Source organism: Manacus vitellinus, unplaced genomic scaffold (genome assembly GCF_001715985.3).
Source record: "Manacus vitellinus isolate BGI_N305 unplaced genomic scaffold, ASM171598v3 scaffold_13_pilon, whole genome shotgun sequence".
NCBI classification, from domain to species: Eukaryota; Metazoa; Chordata; class Aves; order Passeriformes; family Pipridae; genus Manacus; species Manacus vitellinus.
In genome coordinates, this window is record NW_021938999.1 from 14,038,222 (window position 1) to 14,066,174 (window position 27,953).

The window sequence follows — 27,953 nt, forward strand, 5'->3', positions numbered from 1 at the left end:
TATTTTGTTTATGAAATAACTAATTCAGTGGCTGATAAAAAATTGAAAGATTTTCTTGAAAAGGAAGAGTGAATACCACTGAAGCCCTATATTTCATATTTCTTTCTCAACACAGCTGTCAGAAAACATCAGCACTAAGAGCCCACTAAAAAACAAACAAACATGAAAGTAATGGATAAAGTAGCAGATGAAGCTTTTACTTAATGTGATAATTCCTCTCTTTAAAAAGGCATACAACTAAAAGCAGTAGAAAAGTCTTTTTAAGAATTCACCTTCCAATCAGTAAGGCAGATGGTCAAAGCCTGGCTAGGGTCAGCACCATGTGTAGCCAGTTCCTAAACTCTGCTCACTGCAGAGTGAACTCATGAGTAATTGACAACTACAGTTATGTGAGGCAAATCAAAAATGTGCTTATCAAGGGAAACACTTATTACCAAGTTCAAATATCTGTTCACACAATATGGGTTGTACACTGCAGATCTAGTCAAGAAAATATTTGTAAGATCCAGAGATAAAAAAAGAGGTTCAAAACCCCAAAAGAAAGAGAGGTGTGGGTGTTCTGTTGAAAGGGGAGACTTCACTTAAAGGTGTCTGGGTTTCTGAACAAGATTTAAAAGTCAATTCCTGAGAATGATATTCTCAATTAGGAAAAGAGAGAAATTATTGTATGTATGAAACATGTAGAATAAACACAGACTTCAGATAATTTTCTTGAAAAAGACTCATTTTCTTTCCCTCCTTCCCCCATATACACTTTGGGAACAAAAGCTCCTAATAGACTATTGGAAACAGAGACATTGCTTTCAAGGTCTTTTGTAACAGGCAGAGAAAATGTACCATTTAGGGTGGACGTTTAGATCAGTCAAGCATTACAAGGAGCACTGGACTAATAGATGCAACAGTGAAGGGTTTTTATAACATCCATGTTATAAAATGTCTTGATTTCTGTAGATGGCGAGTAGCAACTGAGCTGCATTGGACAGTGTGAAGTCATCTCTCAAAATAACACAATATGACAGGCCAAGTGCATTTTGCTTTGATTTGCACAAGGGATGAATATAGAATATCTCACTGCAATGCAGCCATTCCCATATCGAACTAATGAAGTCAAAGATGCCTGTAAGTTCCAGAACTGTGAGGGAGAAATTTGGTGTTTTCCAAGAGTATCAGCTCCTGTATTTGATGAGTAGTGTATTGTAATGTAGAATTTAAACTAAAAGTCTACCACGAATGGATTTGGGGCTTTTATTTATTTCTACATCTCAATGGCAGTCAGCATACAGAAAACATGATATAGTGAGTTTGGCATGTGGGGACAATCATGTAGTTAGGAAGCAATGTTTAATCTAGTTGAGGCCAGTAATCTCTGGATGTTGATGGACAGTGTCATGCACTGCCTTGTAGCATTTCCACATGGGCGATCTGTTGCTCCGCAGCATTAGAATCTGCATTTGATTTCTTATTCTCTTATCTACTCCTCAGGGACTCAGTAAATCCATCAGAATTTTACAACTGCCATTCTCTCTGGGCTGTGACACATATGCAGCCAAGGATTAAAATCAGGCTTCTAAAACAGTTGCCACTTGCAGCCTCTGCCCTGCTCTTCTGACAGAGATTGGCAGTGCCACGGCAGGAAGTCTGAAAACCCAGCAAAGTACCTTCTGCACACCCCAAGCCTATTTATTAAGGTACATAGATCCACTTTGAATATAATGCTTAGCTAAGAACAGCAGCAGTACAGAAACTGACTCATAAATCATGCAGCAATCTTGGTCAGAAGTGGGGCAACAACTTGGGCGGGACCCATCTGAGCCATCTGATTTTATTCTGTTTCTCCATGTGAATGAACCCTTGGACTCCATGAGAGTTTACAAGTTAGGAAAAGGCAACCCTTCCTAAAACAATTGTTTCCGGACAACAGGGATACTTCAGATGCTTTGCAGATTCTGATTTTACTTAGAGCTTTACAGACTCTCAGTTTTCATTGGTTAGATTTTTTCCCCCCACTTTATTTGAAATTTTCACAGTCGCAATGAAGCAGAAATGAAGGTTTGCTGCACGTCCTTTTCTGAACCCTATGAAAAACTCTGTTAAGTCACTGTCTTCGCTCTCTCCAAACACTTGGGTGCAATTTTATAGCAAACTCAGAAGTCATGGCTAGGCTTTGTGAACGAAGATTTGGGAAGGGCTCTATAGTAAATAATGTAGGTTCTTATTTACAAGTTTTTATTATACAGAGTGAACAATCAAAATAGTCGTTGACTTTAAATGATAAACTTTTATTCTGAATATACTGTTTTTGCACAATAATTAACACAACAGTTCTAGGATTATAAACTTTTTATATCATTATTGTACAAATTTTTACAAAAAATTATTTTTCCAGGCTTGTCAAGTTCCACAAAAGTGTCAAGAGAACACAAGAAAAGGGAGAAAGACCTGCTTGCCTTGTAAGAGCAACCAAGTCTTTTTCTGCAGAAACGCACACTGAGCATTTCAATAAAAATATCCCAGAAAGCATGATCCAGACATTCCATACAACACAAGAAGAGAAGACAGCTTTGTCAGATCACAATCGCAATTTCATGGCATCTGAACAAGACAGTATCCCTTTAGCCTCAGTGAAATATATCTTCAAGATGATGTTTTCCTTTTAAATCATAAACAGGACAGATGCAAGTAGCTGGGAAGAGGGTGAGGCTAACTTTTCAAAACTCTTGAACTGTTTTCAGACACTTTGTTTGAATATTTTACAATAGTGTACAATGAGTATTAACAATATTAACATTGTGGTATGAACAAAATAATAATAAATCTGGCCTTTTCTAAAGGCTTGAATGTCTGATGAAGATAGGGTAAAATTTATCCTAAGGAAGGAGTTATTAAGATTTCACGGTCAGTCGACATTCCAAAAACACCAGAGTGCATTGCAGTGCCTTGTAGGCATTAATATATTTCTTAATAACCGGTGTTCCGAATTTTAAGGTTCAATGGGACTGAGGTGGTGTTTTGGAATTCTTACTAAGGAAGTTTTCTGAGCTTATGTGTTAATGAGAACAAAAGGTCTTAATGTCTCTTCAGTGACACCAAAACACTCTCAACCACAGCAAGTAACACTTGGGTTGTGAAGGTCACTTAAAAGGGATACTGCCTGTTTAAAACCAGTAAGGCCAGTTTTTAAGTTAGTAAAAGGAATATTGTAGGAAAACTTACAAATGGCAGCAACATTGTTGTTTTTGTCAAGTTAAGCAGTAAAGCCTCAAGCATTAGAAACATGAAAAAGATCATACTAAAATCTTAAAGGTACAGGACCTAAAAATATTGTCAATCAAACCTGCTATGTTATGTTAAAAACCTGTTACAAATATGGACCACGGTCAGTGTTTTGGCAGTAATGCTGGTTGTTTAAATGAAAAACTAAAAAGAAACCTTTCATGTTAAGTCCTCAAATCACATTTTGCACAGTACCATACTGTGACAACTTATATGGTGGTTATTTGTCAGACATACAATATGCTGCATGACTTCTGTGTAAACCGAACCAATCCCAACAGTTCCCTTAATGCTATTTAAAGTATTTGACCAAATATCAACAGAGCTTTTTATCTGGCTTACAATTTTTTACAATATATTGTAATTTGAAAATATCTCAATTTAAAGCCTAAGATCAAGTTTCTTCTTTCGAAGACAAGAGAAGACAACTATGATACGTTATGTAAGGGTAAGGACACCCTTCTGCATGAGAATTTGTATTTATTTATGTGAGTTATTTCTATCGACTGGTGTTCACATTTTGTGATAGCCAAAATTCACATTGCATTTTCCATCTGTGTGTTGGAATTTGCAGATATCAGGGTAGTGTATTTTAAAATCTTGACCATCACTTGGATATTCTAATATAAAACTTTAAAGTATTTACAATAATATTTTTTAAAGTATTGAGTTTTATGGGGACAGAGAGTCAGATCTTGAATTTTTAATTAGATGGGTATTGTGACTGGAAGGCTAAGTGTTTATAAGAAACATTATTCTCCAGGTCATATAGAGGGGCAGAGGAGAGGAACAAAGGACATTTTCCTCTTTGGATCACCCAAGAGGGCTATGTGTCTGCACGGTAAGAGCTTCTCCCTCCTTTTGCATTTGAGTAATTTAAGGGAAGTGGGTTGAGAGCAAGACCCACATACGTTTTCTGTGGAACCATGACTTTGTGCCTTCTCTTTTTATGCCTACAGATTTTAATAAAAAGTTTAGTAACTTCAAATATACCTTGCCAGCACAACCCTTGCCAGTGTTAAATAGTGTAACTTGTCCATGAAGGGTTTCTTTTGGGAAGCTAAATGAAAACTATAGAGAACTTAATATACTAACAATCTTTCAAGAATTAAAAAGAGCAAAATGCAAACAAATGTGTATTTTAACTAACCTTAGAGTAAAAGCTATGAATGCAGTAAGTATTGGCCTATTCCTACAAAACTTGTTCTTCCCATAAAATGTGAATTGATCACGTCAAGGAAAAATACAGGATGCAGTCTTGGCATTAAAAACACTTAAACCAATTTTTGTATCAGGTGGTGACTGGTGACAGGGTGAAGAGAAGTACAGCAATATGACTGAAAAGAAGAGCTTCAAGTTTATCTTCACCCATATTATCAACATTAGCTCACCTTCCCTGAGGAGGACCTGAAGTCATCCATGACATTATTAGAGATATTTTTTTTAAAAAGCTAAATTTGATCACTGAATAAAAGGTCATGATTTATTTTTCCTCACTCACTGTGTTCCCAAACATGAGAAAATACATAGCTGGAGTCAAGGTACATGAGAAACAATGAACCAGCCATGAGTACAAGTACAGTAGATGTCTGATCTTTCAAGCCATGCCATGGCTTTGAGGAGTTTCTTCAGTTTTCATAGGATATTAATGCATGTCCAATCATTTTTTTAAGCTTTTGGCATGATCAAAATTATATCAATCAATTGCCAGCATATACATACCAATGCTTTGCATTCTATAATTTTTTTAAAGAGCTAGTGTATTGTGCCATGTTAATATTTGCATATTGCAGTTGTTAGCAGAACTGTACAATACCAGCAGAGTTGCACATTCATTGGTTTAGCTGTCTTGCAATACTGTTTAGTTTTGAAAACTTAGAAAAAAAAAGCGCAAATCATATTTTGCATCAACACTATGCTACACTGTAATATTGTAATTTACTGCACCAACCTGTATCACCAATGAGGTTGTATAAAAACAACTTCTAAAGTTATTATTCACAATCAAGTATCAATGTGCATACATATAGATTCAAGGCTCCCCTTTTGTTTATATTTTTTCTAATCACAGCAACCAGGACATTTTGCTGTTAAATATGCTATTTTCAATAATAAATAGCAACAGCAGAAGTTTTAATATTAGGGGTGGTTATATATGAAGGAAACAAAGGGGGAACTTGATATGAACTTTAGAGAACATATACTTCCAAAAATAAATGTGTTAAATCTCATTTTTATATACTTAAAATATCTGTACACAGATTTTTATGTGAGATCACTATTCTGTAAAAAATCCAACTCAACCCTTTTGTTACAATAGCTATATTTACCCTATTTTCTCAGCTTTTTCATTGCACAGTATATTCAGAGCTCTGTTTCATAATATAATTTAATATGATTTGATTGCAACACATTGCAATGTTCAGTTTCTCACACAATAAAAGAATCACTCAGTTACCTTTTCAATGAACTATACTCTACCATCAAAGAAAACAAACTGAAAACAATAACATAGCATCATCATCATGCAAAATACCCTTGGAAACCAACGTTCAAATATCACAAAGACATTTTTTATTCACAAGCATTTTTGTTTCAGCCTTTGAATGATTCTACTAGCTTTATATGTAACTGCATTGTAAAAAGGTGAATGTTATGTTGAAATTAACATTTTTTCTGACAGAAGATGACACCAAATTTAAGATGAAAATAACTTTTTAGTTAAACTCTCCAGCACCTTTGTATTTTGAAACACAGTAGTTTTCTCCTTTTCTTCCTTTCTTCTTGCTTTCTTCTTCCTTCCCTTCTTTCCTTCCTACATACAATTCATCGACCTACCAAAACTTAGCTGGCTGCATGATTCATTTCGGAAGAATAAACCACTCATCATGAAACATTTCAATCATGCTGAACTTCTAATGAAAATTGGCCAATATTTTCATTTTACTCAACTAGTTTGGACAAAACTGATGTTCAAAGCAGCCATCATGGTGCTAGTAACATATACTGGGGACAACATTTTTTTTTCTTTTTTTTTTTTTTTTCTGTTTTTAAATAACTGTTCATGTAAAAGAATATAAATCTTCAAGATATCCAAAGCTTAAAAGAAATGAAAATCATAAACGTAAGCCATTGTTAGGGGAGCCCTTTTACATGAAGTCATCAAGATTACAACAACAAACAAACAAACAGAAAAGAATTTAGATTTCCCCAATGGAGCACATACAGAAGTCTGCTCGGATGGCATAGATGATGCAGCATTCACACACGTTTAAGGATCCGACACTCCAACATGCAGCCACCGTGGGCGCCTTTATGAATCTCACAACGACTGATCACCAGACACGAGCGCTGCTGTTCTGCTGCTGTCTGAATAGCTGACCCCTTCTACAATGAAACTGAGGCTATCGTTTTGGCCGGGTCTTGATTAAGTTATGCAGCTTTTGGTTTAGCGAGGTCATAACTGGCAGTGTCTGCTGCCAGATAACAGCCAAAGCAGGACCAGCTGAATTCCTACCATGGACCACAGTGATGGACTCAGACCAGAGGCACCACCACAGTCAGCCGAATCTTCCTGTCGACAAGAAAAGAAGAAATCATTTAACACTAATTACAATGAATTTTCCTAAGAAGTAATCTACAGTTTAGTTTGCAACATTTTGAACTATCATTGAGGCATCATTTTTGGTCTTATATACGTTATTTTGCTGACACAACAGCAAAATAATTCCTGAAAGTTTGTCTGATTTTTGATACAAAGGGTGGTACTATTATTTTAACCATTAGTATGGGAGAATCAAATACTTTCAAGGTTTACTACAGTCACTTATGAACTAGGTGGGATACTTACACCATCACTCAAGAAATGCTATGGGATATATCCGGGGGCCCCAGAAAACCCCATTTATATTCCTTAAAATTACATCAATTGTAAGACTCTGAGTATCACTTTATTGTGAGGAAAGACAGAATAACAGATAACTTTTCAAGATTAGAAAACAAATACCAAAATATGTTTATGTCCATTTCATCAAATGATGGCACATCAAAATGAATATGGTCTGCAGGTGAAGGTATGATCAAAGAGAATGAAAATTCTTTCTTTGTTTCTTATGTTCTATTCAAGTAGGAGAACCAAATTTCCTAGCATGTTTTCTTACATGTTTGATGCAGTTCAGTAGAGAAGACATGCTCCCCTTTGAGGGCTCACTCTGAGATGCACTGCCCTCTCATGCATCAGTGGACCCTACTATTCCTTATGCCACACAGCAATCACACACCTCTTTTCCTCATTCCTTTCTACCATTCATTGCTGTTCTTTGGTTCCACTTTGCCTATAATGCATAATACTTTTCACATTATGGACTTATTCATTAGTCTGGCTGAAATATATTTGATACCCGTTCTGGAGCCTGTACCATCTTACACCTTGTTTCTCAGGACTGATACAAACTGTGGTTAGCTCCTAAAACACCAGGACAATGTTCCAGCCATCCCCCCATTTCTTTGTCTGCTGAGTCCAGGATTCAAGGGTAGCTCTGAAGGCTAAAAATACTTGGTCTTTCTCTTGTTTTCACTGTATTCTGTACCATAGTATAAAAAGACGATTTCCATTTCCCAAGAGATTCCAAGCCTCCAAGGACAAGAAAACAGTGTAGATGGGAAGGAACTTAGGTATATTAGCAATTAGGGAAACTTCTTTAACAGGAGCAACACATTCAGGGAAGGACAGACAACTGCATCTGAACAGTAACAGCGTCTGGCTTCTGGCACAGAAATAAAAGTTATTTCAGAACAAAAATCAGAGGAAAACCAACCAGCAGGAAACAGCTCCTGGTTCAGACTGATATGTAATGAATACTCAATGTACCTCAGAAAAGGTTGGGGGCAGGAGAGTGGGTCAGTGTGGAGCTAAAAAGAACACAAGCAGCATAAATAAGGAAGGGTCATTAAACCATCTTTAATTGATTGGCACATCCTTAATCAAAACCTTCCAGTGCTAGGAACATAAAATCAAGATGGGGGAATGACAATCACTCATCAGTGAACCATCCCAAAATAATATACATATCAGAAACCTGGTGGAAGGACAGTTATCAGCAGCACAGAATATTGTCAGGCTTTACAAGAATGGCAGTATAGGACATGCAGCAGAAGGGTGCTACGTAAAGGATAGTACAAAATGCAACAACATAAAAATCTTACAGGAGAAGGGAAGTGTGATGGAATCTCTGTAGGTAAGATATTTCAGAGTCTGATAATAAAAAAAGTAATACTAGAATTGCACTGCTGACCACCCAGTCAGAGGGACAATATCAATGTTATATGAGACTGGAGAAGGCACATAAAGATTGGATCGAAACCTTATCAAAGAGAGGTGTAGAGATCACATTTTCAGATACGACAAATGGCTTTTGGGACAAACAGTCTTTAAATCTTTAGGGGTGCACAGGGCCCTGTTAAAAATTATTAGTGGAGTTGCTCTGTATAGCCCTAGTAGCTCTGTAGACCATGATGCAATAGGATTTAGCATTTTTGTATGAAAGATCAGGCCAAACAAATCCAAAATAGGAGATACTAACTTAAAGAAAGGTAACCACCTGAAAATTACCAAAAGCAGTTAAAAAAACCCCAAACAAACCCAAAAAACCTCAAACTCAAGAAAACAGAAAAAACCTTAACAAACAAACAAAAACAGAAAGCAAGGAAAAAGCCAAACAGACCTAGAAGCATCATCTCAAAAAGCAAATTCCTTACAAGGGTCCAGAAGCATATTTAGAAATATTGAATTAGATAACTAGGTAAAATTAATGCCGCAATTAGAAAAATCAATCACACACCACTCACACACAAAAGTGCAATCCCAAAACAAATGAAAACACACCACCACCACCCTTTACCAAAAAAACCACCCAACACATAACCAAACCCAAAACCCAAAGAAACATCCCTGCATGAATCAGTAGGGAACTTAAGTACACTGTCACAGAGAAAAGGTTGGTATTTAAGAAATCAAGTTTACTCAACAGGAACAGCAAAGTACATAAAAATGACAGATTAAATATAAACAAGAAAATTAGAAGGGCTGATAAATAATTTTTTATGACTTTCCTGCAGAATATGCTGAAAATTATAGTAGAAATTTTTTACTAAAACAAAAGCACGAAGGAAATATGAGGTTAGGGCAACTGCTTCATAACAGAGGTGTAAAGAGGGAATCTGGGCATTATAGGGCACAGCGAAGAACTTCAATGAGTTCTTTGTGTCAGTTTTAATTGGTGAAAACTTTAATGGTATTCCCTCTATACACAGTGCATTCTTCAAAGCAAGGAGGTCAGAGAAATCAGAATCAGTTGGGAAAAAATATATGGAAAATCAGATAAAGCAGACAAATTATACTCAATACCTTATCAGGAATTATAATATTCACCAAGAGTCTCCTTTAGAAACTTGGATGTAAAATAAAACCCAAAAAACCAAACAAGACCCAAAAATTCCTTAGAAAGAAACAAAAACTCATTCTGTCCTAAAGCCAATAGCTCATGTTAGTTGCCATTCTTTATCAACAGCAGCCATTTCCGGATATGTCTCTGTCATGTGATAGCTTTATAATTTAGTTCTATAGTTTTGGTTTAGATTTTTGTGTGGTTTTAATTTTTCTTTTTTCTTTTTTTTTTTTTTCTGGTTGATCGCACTCTACAAGTTCAAAATTCCTGAGGTTTCTTGTCAATAAGGAAGCCTTAAGTGAACTCTTCTGCACAGATTTGGAGTAGGATGCTAAGATTTCAAGATGCATTGAACTTTCTGGTTTATTTAGTTTGGCTCTGTCACTATTTGCATCTGCATTATGTCTTGTCATGAAGCTTTATTTCTATTCAAAGCACCTAAAAATAACCCTGTTGCATCTTCCTCACAGTGACTACCATTAAAAAACAGAATTATTGGTAAAGGTTTCCTCTCACATGAATTCAATAAACAGCACTCAGTGTTACCTTTTGGTATTTAGGATTTCTTATCATTGAAATTACTTAGAGAAGTCTTCTTTGAAGCAATAGTCAAAAGTAAAGCAGGAGATTTAAACATTTTCAAAAGAGGGGAGATGTCTGGAGATTAAATAAGAAGTAAATTGAAGGTCTTAAACAAAACTGTGCATAACATGAAGGGGAAAACCTCTTTACAGCAAAAATGGCATCCAGTATGGATACAGAGTAGATAGGCCTCCACATACTGAATTATACAGTATTTATCTTACATGTCACCTCTGTATTAGACTAAATATTAGGTACATTACATTGATAAATTAATCCTACCACTATATGTATTTGAAAAAAAACCCAAAACATCTCCATTCTGTGGTCTATTTCTATTTGCTCTTTGAGATTTTGTTTTAACTACATTGCAATTTATGATCACTGCTCTTACATTCAACAGTCATACAACGTTCCTATTGGATCGAAATTTTGCTTCTCTCTAGGACTACACAGAGCAGTTTTTAAGGGATTCACTATTAACAATAATAGAGAATGTCTTGAAAGCCTCATGAAGGAGAGGCTTCTTCTTATTATGAATGACAGTATTAAACTGTAACATGCAAAAGTATCCAAGGTTTATACATATATTTAAAGGTCAGGGAGATTTTAACCTCATATTGATCAAAGCCACATTGAATTTCTGCGGTTTGTAGACCAATTTGCAGTGGTAAACCAGCAGTTCTCTCAAGAACAATTTCTAAATATTGCCTCTGGAATCAGTTATTCTTTTGTGCCCTAAGCCAAGACAAAAATAGTAGTGGCAAAGAAGGTACAGTAAATCCTACCTAAATTAATTTTTTTCTCCCTAGCATTGAACATTGTAATTTCCTTGTGTGCTTTTACTGTTTTGAAAACTAGAGGAAACGAAAAAAAAATAAAATAAAACGGTATAAGAAAAGAGGAGAAAGTCTGATTATATAGCAATTTACATGAATTAAAGAAATCAACAGTTTCATGGAAATTACTGAGATTCCATCATTAATTTAAAACCAGATTGAGAAAAAACATCAGTTCTGAATGGTCTTTTTCAAAAAATGCCTTTTTCGAAAACACTTCCCCTATTCTTGAGCTTTAAGAAAACTTCTCAACTATTACATGTATATGTTATTTTTGAGATTTCTTCTAAAGTATCTTATAACAAAGGTATATAGCATTATTTTATCCTATCTTTACATTACCTTTACCTCTGCTAGTGCCATTAGACACTGAACTATTTTTAAGCACTTTCACTGAAATTTTCCAGCCCATTACATAAATCATACAAAAATCCTCAATAATAGATCAGTTAGGGATGTGTTTCCTGTGTTGTCCCCAAAATAATAGTCTGTATATCATTTCTCTTTGAAGAGAGAGAGAATTGTAGAAGAAATTGGAAAGAATCATCTTTAGCCACTTTCATTTCATCAGAAGTGTATAAGAAATTTCTTGCATTAATAAATCACATGTCAAATTTCCTGGCATGCTTGAGGTAGAGAAGTGTCAAATCTAAGTGTCATCTCCTTCATGTCATACTTTACTATGATAACTCTAGATGGGATTATTTTACATCACACACTGTGAAAATTATTCAGCACTTTCAGAATGGAAATGAATGCTTTTACAAACCCATATATTCATTGTTAAGTATCAAGCCCACATATTCATTGTTATATATGAACATTTAATTGAAGACAGTGCCAGTCCAAAATTTTAAAAATACACATGGAACTAAAAATACATATATACATACATGTTAAGCCTATATACTTTTTAGTCCTTTAGAAGTGCACTAGAACTATTTAATGTACTAAAATTTTGCCTGTAAACCATAATAATTCATCAGAACCTTTTGTGCTACAATGACTTATAAAATGGTAAAACAACAATATGTGCCAAAGAGCTTCTGATCTGGCCTTCGATGTCAGTTGATCACCTCAAAGTTGTACCTTTTAAAAGCATATATTTTAAATGCTTCATATTGCATGGACAAGACCTTTGCTTTTACTCAAGAGTCATTTCCAATTCCAATGCATGGTCCTTCATAAATTTTGTGTTACCCTCCTTTGTTTGGACTTCAATACAAAGCTGTCAAAGCTGTATAGCTACCCATGCACAGATCAGGGACATAGGTTATTCCATCAAGATATATCCAATTGTCTGGTCTGCTAATAACCCTCAAAGCTCCCATGTTTCTGGAAGTTGATGGGAGTAAGACATTCACAGTAGGGGCTAAAAACCTATACAGTATTTTTCTTTACTTTGAGGCATAGCAAAAAAACCAGTGTGCATGTACAAAGTAAGACTAAGCCTTTCAAGGCAGTGATAATGACTATTTTGTTATCCTTGATGAAAAGGAAAAAAAAAAAAACTCATCACGTTATTGAACCTGGGCAGCGGTTTGTATCTATGTTGGCTTCAGTGATTTTAATAAAACTACACAGATTAATGTCCAGAAAAAACCCATTTCCAAAATCACAAAGTTATTAAAAACAAGATGGATTAATAAAATTACCTCTATAAACTTTCTGCTGCCAAAAGTCTATCAGCTAAAATTATATTCTGTGGGTTTCCCATCTTAAGCAGAAAGTCCATTTTGGGCATAAAGAATTCAACTCAAGGTGAGTCTTTGCTGTTTTATGTACATTGGACAGTAGCTTTTTAATTAAAAGAAGGTTACTTGCAGAGCAAATTGCATGAATAAGAACATGAGATATTAATCTAGACTTTAAAGTGAAATACCACTGGCTTAGGGGAAGGGACTTTTACCCTTTCTTACAACCTTCCACCATGGTTGTGCAAGTTCCTAAGTTTGTTAGAAATTAGATCATTTAAATACAGAATAGGAAACTTCAAAATTACTCAAATACAGTTGTTAAACTGAACTTTAAGATTTTTTTTACTGTTGTTCAAGTGATAATAATTGAACCTTCCCTTAATTTCAAAGAGAATATACATTATTGAGAAAATGGGTTTTCTAAATTGCTACAATTTTCAATATTTTACTACACTAACTTTGAAAAATGCCCCTAAGCTTCCAGTTCTACCTTTCAGTTGGCTTTACTTTGATAGGCATGTGAGTATCTCCCTCTAGTGGTTTTCAGAGCAATAATGTTGATCAGAGACCCCTCCAGTCACGAATTTTATGCTCCTTATCTCAGCGGTTCTCTTGCAGACATGTTGCTATCACAGTAGCTAGTGACACAGTCCCACACCATTAAATTCAACACAGTCTAATTGCCAAGGCTTTTGCTGTGAACTCCAGAGTCTGCACTAGGTCAACATACAGGCCTTACCCACGTAGTTAAATAGGTTGATGCACAATATTATCGTCCATCATTAACTGTTGTGTTCATTTGAATGCAGTGAAAACTCCTTACTCTTCTCAATAGCAGCACTTAGAGTACTCATCCTTGCTATTCCTAAGTAAAGCTTTATTTTCACAGGTATTGCAGTCTCTTCTATTTACTTTTTATCTTTGTGTAGAAACTTTTCTTCTGTTCATTTCAACAAGGACAAACCAAAAATGCTTAGAAGGGAATGACACGTACTCAGCTGATACACGCGCAATCTCAAAGAGCCAACCATATAAACCCAACAGGTTCCCTCATCTTTGTCTGTGCTATGGGAGAGGCTCTTGTGTTCAGTAATTGTGATTTATAAGGCTCCAGACAGGGTTTTTTCATATTTAATTTCCCTTAATATTGCAATAGTAATTTGCTCCAGATTGTTGCTTTTGGGACTTGCTTCATTCTGTTTTCTTTTGTATGTTCAGTAAGTAAAAAAGTCTGCTAATTTTTTAAGCCAAGGACAAAACAAAAAATTAGAGAAAGTAACTGACCATCCACACCACATGAAAACTTGCAGAAAAATGAAGATAGGAGCGGACGTCATGGCAGAGGCACGACTCGTTGTGCATATAGGCTGATCCTATTAATAACGGGCAAAGTAGCAAGTAGAGGAAAGGAAAGAAAACACAGAAAAAAAGACATACAAGATGAGATATCATGCAGATTGCTGGCAGTTAGCAGAGTTAATGTGAAAGCATCCACCCAAGAGCAAGAGATTCACAGCAAATTTTGCAAATAAACTTAACCAAAACAATCCACTATTACAAAACACATGACTTACACACTGATCAGCACATCAAGCTAGTGAGCAAGAGTTGTACTTTCACACACAATCATATTAGGAGCATTTGGAATATTCACAATGGCCAAATAGCTTTTGGATGGTTTTTCAACTTTATTTAATCTTTACTGGCCAGTAAGAAGACTTCCTTTTTAAAACAAAATTTGGTTACTAGAAACAAATGTATTGAATATCAACTTTTTTTTAATACTACTGACATCTCAGTAGTATTTCCTTACAGGAAAAGCAGAGCACACTGAAACATGACTTGGTATACAGAAGTTATAGCCAACTAACTGCATTAATTTGGGACAATCTTTCCTTTGCAGAAATTGCATGAGGGACTAAAGATGAATTTTAAAAATATCTATTGTATCTAATGCCTGGCACTTTCATGTGCAGCACTTTCTGTCTTGAAATTTATTCTGAACAATTTAAATTCATCATAATCTCTTTCATACAGTATTTTGAAAGGTAAGGGGAAAAGCATACTCAAAATAATTTAGATATGTGGCACAGTTATAATTTTTTGCCTTCAAAACTTCAATGCAATACAGGAAGTACTAAACAGAACAATTTTAGTGATTTTAGTAAAGCAATGCACTTATATACCTGTTAAGAATATGACCTAAGGGTAATACAATTTGCAGAATTAGAAACAAATCCTAAACCACATATAACATTCTTAATCATTTAACAACACCTTAAATAATATTTGGAAACATTATTATAAAAATACTACTTTTAAACTAGGATTATCGTGTACTTGTGAAATCCACTGAAGAACTGAACTTCACAGCACCACATAGAGACCAAGTGTTATGCTCACTGATGTTTTGGCTTTTCAGTGAGAATTATGTGTGAAAGCACAATGATTATAGGAAAGCCAGATAAGAAAGCAGCTGCTAATTTTATGTTAATAATGGGATATTTGAAATAGAGTGACTATGGTCTAGAGTGAACAGTATGTTTAGTGATATATAGGTTACCAGGCACCAAGGTATGCTTAAACACAGTTTTCACTACTCTTCTAAAACAGCTCTACAATTGTCTTTAAAGATAGTCCTAAAGTCTAACAAGTTCAATTTTACCTGTTTGGCTTCATCAAAACAGACATCGGGACCCTTTCTGTATCGAGGTTGTTTGACCATTTCACAAGGATTTGGCCCCTCATCTGTTTCTCTGGTTAAGGAGCATGGCTGTTTTTCGTGCATCATACATCAGCAGGATTGACATTCTGTTTTTATTTTCATGGCACAAGAGAAGATTTATGCTAATTCAGATAGTACTGAAATAAACATCAATAGTCACAGTTCTTTGTTTGAAGAAAACCAACCCAACTCTCCAGATAAATCAAAATGAAATACCCTTTTTCTTACACTGTTTTAATCAAGAAAATAAACATCCTGCATAACTTTTTAGAATGAGTATTTTCAGAACTATACACAGAAAAAAATAAAAGCTGCATTCTTTTAACATTTTCTGTATTGCTTTTCTTATCATTGCATAAATATTGAAGAAAATATTTCATAAAGTAATAGACTTTCAATGGTACTGATTGGTTATAGGTTATATTACCTCTAAGTTATTCTGCTGAAATGAAGATCATAGTAAAAGCAAGGAAACCTGTTTGGAAAATTAATGCTATTTACAGGTTGAACATTGCAGTGAAAACCTATAAAAATGACTGGATCTCTTATGTGTACACTTATATTACCCCAAATATAGAAAAGATCATCCCACTGTAGGCTTTGATGGTAAATGACAGAAAAACTAATGAGATCTCATTAGCATTTCAGTGATGAAGCAGACAGGGAAAATGCTGTCCATACTAACGACAGAACATCAGGAGAGAAGTGGGAGCAGTGACACACTACTAATTGGCTAACTGTAAACATGAGATACTGCTTTATCATACATCTCTGAAACCTGTAATTTTTGATATTTAAGTGCAAATACTGTACTTCATATGTGCCACTGGCTAACAAGGGGCTCCAGTCATTGCAGCAGTCTTGAAAGGCATGGGTGTGATAAAATGCAAAACTGCGTTCTGGTGAAACCTGCTTATATTACCATTCAGTGTGTTGTTTTGATTTTTTTTTAATTCCACTGTAGGTATACACACATAAAAGCTAAACTAGAGTGTTTTAAAAAACTTAGCGTCAAAACTTTACTTATCTTAGTAGCTCTAACTTACACCTGAAGCAATCTTAGTTATGCAATACCATGGTGTGCTACAGCAGCTTCAGTGCAATAAGTAGAGAGACCAAGGGCAAGAGAAGGGAAGAGGATGGGGAATTTAGCTCTACAGACCCACATCTGCCTTCATGCAGACGTTATCAGACTCACCTCCCATTTTCTCTGCCATGGCCCAACTGAAAGGGAAGTAGAAACATGGAAATATCCTAAGAGACAATGAGTACAAGCAAAGCTGTACCAGCCAAAAGGAAGCAAAGTGTAATAATAACTATCTGAATAGCACCCAAAGGTCATTCTGTCTGCTTGGGTGATGCTATGCTACATCTGCATTTCACAATGTACCTCAGTTACAGAAAAGAGAGAATAACTTAGTACTGCATAGTTGGAAAAAAAATAAAATAGTCCATTTAGTCAATATAAGACCACCCAGCTGCTCTGGTTGCCATTTGAGGTCATTTACTGCTTTCTACGAGTTTTACCCCACAGGAAAATGCAAGTCATGTGCCCATTTCCCATCAAACCTGCTTCATTTTCTATCATGAGAGCTGTCCATAAATTCAGACAGTGGTAACAGTTAATCAAACTGTCATGGACTGAAGCCAATTAGAATATTAGGCTGTGTTTACATAGTTCTGTGATGACACCCCAATGTAACTTCCTTTTCAGTCCAAGCGTAGATGGAATTCTAGTTTTATTAATGTGGCAATGAATGCATTGCTTGTGCCAAAGAAACAAATCATCTGTACTACCATCTGCTTTTTTTTCAGAAATGGGAGAGGTTGTCTCAACTAACTTCCTGACATGGACAAAGGTATTACTAATTGGTTTCCATATTCAATCATAATAGTCCAAGTTATGATTTGATTTACCACCATGGTAAATCTGGCATGCTATCCTTGAGCCAGTGTTGCAGAGCAAGACTGAGGTGAATTTCTCCTGACCTACAATATGTGTATATTGGTTTTATGTATTTCCATCACCATAGTATCTACTGCAGTGAACAGGTTAAAGCAAAGAGATTGACATGAAGGTGGTTGTAAATTAGAACAATTTTTCACAGGCTTTTAACTTTAATGCATGTGTTGTAAGGACTCTGCTTAGCATGTAAGCCACCTATGTCTCCCGCCATCTCTGAAGAAACGCTATGCCAGCAGTTGGATAAACTCTAGCCTTTGGTAGCTAAAGCAGTTTCCACAAGTAAGCAGTTTCACAGATTTCACAGAGTGTTCTGAGTTGGAAGGGACCCACAAGGACCATCAAGTCCAGCTCTTACGTGAATGGCCCCTACAAGGATCTAACCTGCAACCTTGGTGTTATTGGTACCATGCTGCAAACCACTGAGCTATTCTCTGTTGTCACTGGTTCTGAGTACATGTTATGCTTCCATCAATTAACTATTGGTGTAGCCTCTCAACTTTTCATGAACAAACACTCGTATCTTGGTATTGCCCGTTTTTGTTATTTCTCTAGACAGACATATCCTTGTCTTTTCTAAAGGCTGAACAAACCCAGGACTCTCAGACTCTCCTTGCCTTTTCTATGCTCTAGACAGCAACCTCTTCGGTGGCCCTTCACTAGACTTCCTCCAGAATTTCAGTGTGGTACTGGGAAGCCCTGAACAGTACACAGCACTCTGGATGTTGTCTCAGCAGTGCTGAAGAGATGGGATGGATCAGTTCTCCCAGTCTGCTGACTACACTCCTGCTATCACAGCCCAGGATGCAACCGGCCCTCTACTGCAAGGCACAGTGCCAACTCATGTTCAACTTGTTTGTCATGAATCTCAGGCCCTTTTCTCCATAGGTCTTCCTAATAGCTCTGTCTCCAGCCTGTCCAGCTGTGTGTAATTATTCTGTCTTGGGCCCAAGACTTTGCCTCTGACTTTTTGAAACTTCATTAAGTTCCTGGGAGCCCACTTTTGTCTAAGTTCTCACAAATAACAGCTTTGCTCTCCACCTCAATGACTGCTGGTTGAGATGATTTGTGATATTATCCACAAATACCGGCTGTTTCAAGTATTCCAGTGGATACCATGTTACTAATATGTACATAAACGGGTCATTTTTCCCCAAATATATTCCAATATCCCATAGCCAAAAATCAATCCACACTATTAAATAATGTGATTTTAAAGGATACCCGGCTTCTCTGCTTGCATCAGTGGCTTTGGGTCACAGGAGCGGCACAGCAGTTGGCTGTCACTAATAATGAATACTAGATTGGTGTTTGAAATCTTCTCTGCATGATAAAGTCTGGAAAAAAAGCCAACAAAACCCTATGTTTAAATGAAGAAAGAAAATTCATATTTGAGAAGGAGACACAGTATTGGAATAAAAAAATAATACAGCTTCACAGAGTCAGTCTGCCTGCTACTGTTTATCTTTTTCATTAACAAACAGCAAGAAACATTTATAACAAATTTTGTAATCTTTTCGACATTTCCATGGTACTCTCTTTCAACTAGACTTGTTAGTGATAAAAATGGAAAAGAGCATAAAATTACTTTAATTGAGTTAATAGCTAGCTCTGTACTTCTGCCGCAGTAGCTGTACTGAGAAATAACATCGGTTCAGCATCAATTAACACTGAGAAAACCCCCAACCACAAAAACAAACAAGCAAAACCCCAGCACATAAACCTGTCTGTAAAAGGGTGAGGGAAAGGTTTAGGGTATGTACTGGATATGTATTAGATATGTATTTGTTGTATTTTCATGTCCATATAATTCCACAAAAAGTCTTTAAGTTAGTAGGGTCATCCACAATTTATAAATAAAACCAACAAATACTAGCAACATGGAGGAGGATTTAGGGAAGTGTGAAAAATGTCTGCGTGTTTTGTCTGTATTCACCATTCTCGGATGTCCTCTGTCTTTCTTTCCTGGCTTGAAATATTGTCTTCAAGGAGTTTGAAATCTGGCTGTTAATTCTAATTTCTAAGATATTTTCAGAAGCTCAAAATGCATGCAAAAACCAGCAGGCTCTTGTATGAAACACAGAGCAAGGTCCAAACTGCTATGTTTCTGAAGTGTCCAATTTTTTGACATAATATTGAACATCATCTTGAATAGGCATGTAGAGCCTGAAGAGTAATTCTTTTAATCACAAAATAAAATAGCTTTGTTTGCTTTATAAGACTCACAGCTCTTAAATCATAAGCACTATTGAATAGAAGGTAAATTAGAAGATAAATTGCGTAATCTTCTTAACCATCAAAAATTTCAATACATAACCAGATTAAAGAAAATTTTATCCCTCAGAATATTGCAGAATGCTTTTAAGTTGACATAATAAATTAAAAAAAATCAAGTTGTAACAGAGATAGAAATACAGTTTTCATGAAGCATATAGACTATAAACCAAAAAATTGACTAGAGTATTTCTACGATTCTTTAATTGTTAGAATTAAAATTCATTCTCAACGGTACAAAGGGAATGTAATTTATCTGCCTATACACTTCTCTGTCTTGGTTATGTAAGTTTGGTGAAATTAATCCAAAATATATTTTTTGTTCTTATAATAGTGTCATTATCTTTTGTAAAATAAATGACAATTCCAAAGTTGTTATTTACATTGAAGAAATTTTACCTGGAGCAATTTATACAGTCTACAATCCCACCAAAGGATTTATCATCATTTTCGAAGAAATATTGAGTTTGCTCAGTGATGCAGCTTGTTTTAGGCAGAGCAGCACCGAAATCATCATCTTCCATATCAGCTGACATAAAGAAAACAAGAAAATAAATAAACAATGACAATTAAAGTCCCAGACATAATGGGGAGATCCAAATGTGGCTCCCAGCCTAGGTTCTTACCTTCTACTTCACTCAAAGTTGACTCTTTAACATTCTCTTGACTTACCTGCTTCAAGGAACCGTGGAAAAGTCAAGCTCAAAAACAGCTGCTGTAAGATAGACCTGAACACAGAAAGACAACATGTATTCATTAAAGGCTCTTTTTCTTCCATGTATTTAATGGATACTTGAAAACTAGTCAAATACGAGTTATTAAAAATAAAATCTTTTTTTTTTTACACTTTTGCCTGTTATTAAAGCTGTCTTTCTTTAAAACTTACAGTTTGACTCTGTTTTTCTCTTCATGCATTCTCACAGGTCTTTCATACTAATCTTTTATTCTACTGTCAAGATTTACTATAACTTGTGCCCATAACTCGTGTAATGGAAAAGTTAACATGCCATCCACGCACTCCTTTTATAGCTCTGCAGGAGGTGGAAGAGGTATGTTGACATTCCTCTAACACTTAAACCAACCAGAACTCCTTTTGAACACACTCAGGTAAAATTCTCCTGACTTAGTTACTTTACACTGATTAAGGTTCATTAAATTGCTAAGAAGGAGACCAACACTGGAATATTGCAAGTATATTATAAAAAACATTACTGTAACAATTGACTTTTAAAATCTTCTCTATTCCTGCTGTTGAAATATGGACTGTATTTTCTTCCTACTTGCTGCCAAAACACTAACACTTAAAGAGCTTCATTTATTAAAAATTATTTTTCTTCACTTGTGATCATATTTTTCCAATTTTATTTACTTAAAGCAGGTATCAGCTTGTCACATACACAGCCCCCTTCTCCTCTAAGAGCCTGTCAAAATAAGAACTGCAACAAGTATATTCCTTGACTCCCTGTTTCGGCTTAAACCTTCCAAAGTTGTATTTTCCAGTTGTAAAGTTTTAGGTTTACTTTTACCCACAAATATGACTCTTATCTCATTCTGATCTAACATTTGCTCGGCAGAGAAAAGAGAGTGTATAACTTCGTTCAACCTCCCATTTTTTTTTCTCCTTTTCTCCCAGGAAGGCATTGCCTGAAGGATCTCTGGATTTGCATCCACAGCTTTGTGCTTTAAATTGTCAGAGGGAAGCACACAGCAGCCATGGATCAGAAGAGACCTGGTGCCTTTCAATAGTGATGCAATTTGCTGACAGAAAATAGTAATCCTTTGTAATGGTTTACCACAGAATTTACAGGGAACTGAATGAAAAAGGTAGCCTGGGAAAACTTAAATCTTCTGACTTAAAGGAGCCTGAAGGGGAAATGATACAGACTCTCTTAACTAAATGCTGATGTATCCCATATAAATTTTGAACATGATCGCTCACACCTTTATCCCACATTTTTGCCTGAAACATTATATCTTTCTTTAATAACCTGGTTTCTTTTATTTTCCTGCATTTGCTTTTGCCAGGTGCCTCATCGAATCCATTTTTTAGTCAGCCCTTTTCACTCTGCTTGCTTAATGGCCTTCTTTGCCTGCTTCTGACCTAGATTCCATTAAAAACATGCCCATAGTAAGTGCTTTAATGTTGTGCTTTCAAGTTAAACTTCATCCAGAAAAACCTCAGTTCTAAATTGAGTCCAGACCACTAAGTCTGATTTGAACACTGATAAACTAAAGTTTCTTGAGGAGAACTCAAGTTTCTCTACTGGATTATTGCCCATCTTCAGTTTTTGAGGTTTGCTATTGTCCAAAAAACCGAGATTATTGCTCTTCCTGTTAACAAAACGTAACCAACAATAAAAATCAACATACAATCTTCACAGTGCTTCTGTGAGAAAAGTCCTATATGTTTTTTCAGCTGGTATATATTTTAACCCTTAGCTTAATAAAGTAGGTAATTTATTCCAGCTCAGTAGTTAAAAAAAAAAAGGCATCATGAAATTTTAGAAAAAGGAACTGTCCCCAAGGGTGCAATCCACATCAATGCAGAAGTACCAGGTCAATCTCAATTTCTTATCCCAGTGCTGAGAGGTGCTGGAGGAAGTAGCTGATAGGGGTGTCAATCTACATAGCTCTGAAAGAGGTAAAATACTGCACCTGAGTACTGTGTACAGCTCTGGAGCCCTCAACACAGAAAAACAAGTGGGTCCAGAGGAGGGCCACAAATATGATCAAAGGGATGGAACACTTTTCCCACAAGGAAAGGCTGAGAGAGCTGGGGTTCAGTTTGAATAAGAGGTGGTTCCAGGGAGACCTTATTGTGGCCTTTCAGTACTTTAAGGGCCATTTAAGAATGATAAAGACAAAGTTTTTAGCAGGACAAGGGGTAATAGTTTTAAACTAAAAGAAGGTAGTTTCAGAGAGATACAAGGAGAGTATTTTTATGGTGAGGGCAGTGAAACACTGGCACAGGTTGCCCAGAGAGATGGTAGATGCCCCATCCCTGGAAACATTCAAGGTCACATTGGAGTGGGCTCTAAGCAGTCTGATCCAGTTGAAGATGGCCTTGCTCATTATAGGAGGATTTGGACTGCATGACCTTTAGATATCCCTTCCAAACCAAATGATTCTGTGATTCATGTGTTTTGTAAAATGATTTACTGATTTTCTTAGGACTTCTTGCTAGAAAAAGGGAAAGATGATATTCTGAAATAGGCAACCAAGTGATAAGTGATTCTAAATGTAATAATTTTGACTGAACCTTCACAACTGCTAATGGTACTTAGGCCACTAATCCAAAGTCTGCTTCCTGACGTTGATTTTGTAGAGTCAGAACACACAGTCATAAAACCTGGTAAGAGCAGTTTTGAATTCATCTGTTGATAGAATGGTCATGTTTGGAGACATAGCTAAGAATTTAGGGGGAAATATTAACCCAAGCTAAATACAGTCTCAACCCACTGAATAATTATAGTTTGAACATAGAGATTTCCTACACACTTGTACTTACCAGGCAGCTGCTGAAGCCCACCATCCTAGTTGTAAAATATCTGTTATCGTAGGCTGGGAAAAAAACAAGTGATTATGTTATTTGTATAAATACCTGGAGACTTTTAATAGAATGTCAGCCACTGTACATGGGACTACTGACCACATAAGCAGAACGAAGTCCAGCTCCTTGTTTTGGTTCTTCTTCAGGATCACAGACTGATTGATAGTCATATGACTTGTTGAAGGCATACAGGGACATGTTAATCAGGTTTCGCATCAGACCAGGATCAATCTCACCAAAGAATCTTCCAATCTGATGAGAGAGAATATAGAGACATCAGATAAAGTATTTCCCAGTATAAATCCATTGGCAGCCTACCAACCTAAGGGCAAAGTACAAAAAATACAACTTGGTAGAAGTATGGCATCTTCAAGCATAAATAAGACTGTAATAAAGAATAATAAAAAAACCTGGAATTTCTGATCCAGTGATATTGTTGTGATTCAGAAATGTTATCTTTAGGGTAAGTTGACAGTAAAAAGCTGCTTTTATTTTCTTTTAAAAATTCTTCCCGTTGATTTTCATGTTCTATCCTTAAAAAATATACATACCTGTTGTGTATATTCATCTCGATTTGACATCAAAAGAAATCCACCATCGTCAAGGATAACACAGTCCACATGCTATTGTAAGAAAGAGTGAAATAGGTTTTACAGGAAAGATTTGTCAATATAGCACTCTGTAAGAAACTATTTTTTCTTCAACACATTAGAAATATCTTTAAAACTATGTGGTTCAGGCTAAATCACAAACTCATAGCCAAGGGCCATGTTTAAGCTATAATAATTAGCATTATCAGCGTAATAAAAGTCTGAACAGATCAAAGGCTTATTTGTGGCTTAATTTCATAGAAGTTCTTTTGTAAATTCTTATTTGCTCAATACTTTGTGAGCTCCAAGAATGCTATATCCTTATTAAATCTGATTATAACTGAAACTCAACTCATAATAAGGGACTACAACTTCTCATGGGCTTCAGCCATGCCTAAAGTCCTTTTCCATTTGCAGATTTCAATAGTAAAAATCTTAAGGACAGACTCTCAGCTTGCTAGTCATGATTCTTTTCACTTGCCAAGGACTGTAGTGGGATTGTGGGATTCTTCCAGCTGCCAGGTGCAGTAACAGGAAGCCCACTTGTTCCCTATGCTTTGCACTTTGTAAAAGATCCTTGCAGCCAGAGATTGGAGAGATAGCAGTGAGGTCAAATAGATAACCTCCCAGAGTACCCTTTTTAGATGTAATTCTCACATTTAATGGTCTTCACACTCTACAAAAGAACTCAGAAGACCTGAGCAGAGGAAAGCTTTTAAGTTCATGGCAACACTTGATATGGTGACAGTCCCTGGAGTTGTGCTCTCCTGAGTGCCAGCAGAGCAATGGGGTCCTCTAATCATAAATGTGCTGAGAACCAGGGAGAGGAGGATGACTAATGACTGTTGAAAGGCACATCACATACTCTGGTGCTTCTCAGTCTGCATTTATCCTTCTCTGAGGTAATTCTAATGTTGGGGGGTTTTTTTCAGATTTTTTCAAATTATTCTCTTTTCTCAGAATTTGTCTCTTGCTTTGCAAATTACTGTTATATTTTTCTCACATTTCTCTTCACATCATTCTCTATTGCTTTTCTTGTATTTTTTTCTTTACGCTAGTTATCATAACCTCACTGCAATAATTCTTGCAACAGGCACATCACCTAACTTTTATGCCCTTTCCCCCTCTCCCCTCCTAACCTTCATCTGTCTCAAGACACAAACAACTAAGCTCTGTTTTCTGTAACATTAACCCTCAAATAACAATGATAGAATCTTTGTCTTAGATAAATCTAGAGAGAATGAGTGAATTTTCATAATGTCAGATATCATAAACTGAACGTATTCTTACCATGCTATTTCTCTCACATCCACAGATTTCACTGTTGCACTAAAAAACAAAAATACAGTAATCTTCACAAAAATGTTACAAAACTCTCTGTATTTTGCAGTTATATTAATTTATCATGACAGGAACAAGTGACTCTACTTTCAGTATCTATATATTAATATAAATTTTGAGTGCATGTCATTTATTACAAATTTCTCTCTGAACAATTCAGTAATTATTCAGTAATTATCAACAGCACAATCTGCCTTTCCCAAAAACTCTGATACAGGTCCCTTTACAGATATGTTCAATATATTAGAGATAAATAGTTTGGAGGACGTGTCAGAATGTCAGTGTTGTGAGCATAAAGTAAAAGAGAAAGAACAGGTACATTTCCATGTGTTTGGGGTATGGAAAGAAAGCTTTCAAAAAGAGAAAGCTTCACCAGTCGCAAAGTGTGGGAATTCTACATGATAAAGAAAGCCCATCAACCCAGTTATCTTTTATGGCTGTTGATTCCTAACATGTTATTCTTTCATTCTTGCAATATGTTTGCACATACGCACATAACTGTGTCCTTGCATTACATCCTGAGCAAAACAACTATCAGATAATGTCCTCAACCTCATAGTAAATCTGAGATATTCAGCTTTCTTTCTGTTTTTCACCTATGTATCTTTGTACTCAACTGTCCTTAGCATTTAGGCAATGCATCTGCTTACCCACTGACCTACAGCTCAAATACCTAAAACAGCCAGACACCAATGCCTGAAATATAGAACCCACCAAGCAACATTGCCTCATCCAATATGGAACTTATGTTCCATAAGATTTTTCATTTTGTGCCTCTCCTTTACGAATTCAGTATCAGTTCCATGTTTTTCCTTTCATTTAACTTTTCCTTCTTCCCACTTACATCTAAGCATTAGATGTATGGAATGATGAGGTTAAGCATCTATTTCCTTAAGTTCTGCTATAATGCTGCAGTGTTGGCTGCAATATCAATCCTTACTGTTCACTATTTACCCATCCTCCATATTAAATAAAAATAGATCCATCAATTCTTTATTCACTGCTACAGCATAATCTTGTGGAGAGCCTACTGGCTGGAATATGTCATTTTTCTTTGCTTTTATCCATGTTTTATAATTATGAAAGCAAGACATGTACAAAATACAGCCTATTTCAACATAGATTTATTTTGTGCATTCGGATGATTTAAATACCACAACTACTTGGCAATTTCACATCAGTGTAACTCTGGTACAAAGAGTTAGTAGACCTATTTGCATCTGAAGCTTTGAGAAATGCAAATAAAGTTCAAAAAAGACTTGGTCAATTGCTTACCAGGCTCTTGATTGTGGTTTTTGTGAAATTTTCCATCCAGCTGGTTGCATCAATTTTTATTCCAACAACTAACAAGAAATACATGAAAGACTTTTTTAGCAAAATGAAAAAAAAAGGTAATGTAGAATCTTAAAATAAAGGGGAAAATTATAAGAACATCTAAATCACTGAACTGCAGAAGGGTAAAATACGAGTTTTGCTCAGTTGTCTGATCACCAGCATCCTTCATGAGACTAATAAATTAAGCACTCTTACTCAAATACAACCAGATATTTGGTCTGATTTCCTCTAGCAAGGTTAGAACTGTTTCACAGAAAATAATGTTATTATAAAGTGAAGTGCCTTTGAAATTTCAATTAACTTTCTAATTCACTGTTGAGCAACAACCAAATAACTAAAGTAATTAGAGTTTCGGCACCATTCTGTCTTACCTGCTGGCTTCAGATGTTTTCCATTAATGTCTATTTCCACAGCCTTGCTTACCATAATACCTGATTCATAGCTATTGGCACCACTTTCTGACAGTATAGAAAGGGAGAAAACAAAAAACCAGAAAAAGTTAGGATGATATAAAAGCCTCTTCCTCTGAAACTTAAATTATTACTCAAATACCCAGAATGATTAAAAAAAATCCTTATCCAAAAGCACTGACCCAGCTGTAGTACACATCACCTGTGGTAGCTCAGATACCAACACCTGCATGACTAAGAGGAACACTTCTGCTTACTTTTTTTCATTCACTTTTTGTGCACTGTTTGACTGCTTCATAAAGTTACTGTAGCCTTTTTGCTTCCGCAAACAGAGCCATGAATAGCTTTACACATGTGAGCAGCTCTGTTAAAACCAGGAGCAGAGCCAAAGATTTTATCCTGCTGTTGTTTATGAATTTTTCAATGCAGGGTATACTGACACCACTCACTAACCAACAATTACTGTTCTGACAGACTTCAGCCTGTTTTCAACACTGCTTAGTATGAGAAGGCAAGTTAAAAGTACATTCCCTGGAGCTATGTGAGGAACAACAAAGGCTTCAGGGAATTCAGTTAATTATCTTCTTTATATTTTATTTTATTGAGAAAAAATGCAATAAATAATTATGAGATAACAGCACTAAAATATCCCATATGTTTAGGAGAGGAGTATATTGTTTGTGGTAGCATCTGCTTATAAACAAGCTTAAGAAGGTTGATGGTGCTCACATCAGTCATGAGCACTTACTGTTGTGCATATATAACTTTTAAATGTCACGATAATTCAGACAAATTGATTTTGGTGAGTAATAGAAATTAGAAATAGAATTCAAAAGCAAAGTTTAAATTAAGGTGGTGCAGTGGACAGAGTTGTGAACTCTGGACCTTTTTACCTGCTGCCCCAAGTCAGGTTTGGTGCTGAGGCAGC

The 27,953-nt window shown here is 35.8% G+C and overlaps 1 protein-coding gene across 1 annotated transcript in view; it reads right to left on the minus strand.

The window, feature by feature from the left end:
- Nucleotides 1-2,258: 2,258 nt before the first annotated feature.
- Nucleotides 2,259-27,953, minus strand: part of CACNA2D1 (calcium voltage-gated channel auxiliary subunit alpha2delta 1) — a 375,571-nt gene continuing 349,876 nt past the window's right edge. The window contains exons 29-39 of the mRNA XM_018068109.2: nucleotides 26,987-27,073; nucleotides 26,556-26,623; nucleotides 25,230-25,268; nucleotides 23,901-23,972; nucleotides 23,449-23,601; nucleotides 23,308-23,360; nucleotides 20,472-20,527; nucleotides 20,199-20,328; nucleotides 18,750-18,862; nucleotides 15,503-15,585; nucleotides 2,259-6,847 (exon numbers count right to left, since the gene is read on the minus strand). Coding sequence (XP_017923598.2) covers nucleotides 6,731-6,847; nucleotides 15,503-15,585; nucleotides 18,750-18,862; nucleotides 20,199-20,328; nucleotides 20,472-20,527; nucleotides 23,308-23,360; nucleotides 23,449-23,601; nucleotides 23,901-23,972; nucleotides 25,230-25,268; nucleotides 26,556-26,623; nucleotides 26,987-27,073 — 971 coding nt within the window. The 3' untranslated portion in view covers nucleotides 2,259-6,730. The remainder of the gene's footprint in view (nucleotides 6,848-15,502; nucleotides 15,586-18,749; nucleotides 18,863-20,198; nucleotides 20,329-20,471; nucleotides 20,528-23,307; nucleotides 23,361-23,448; nucleotides 23,602-23,900; nucleotides 23,973-25,229; nucleotides 25,269-26,555; nucleotides 26,624-26,986; nucleotides 27,074-27,953) is intronic.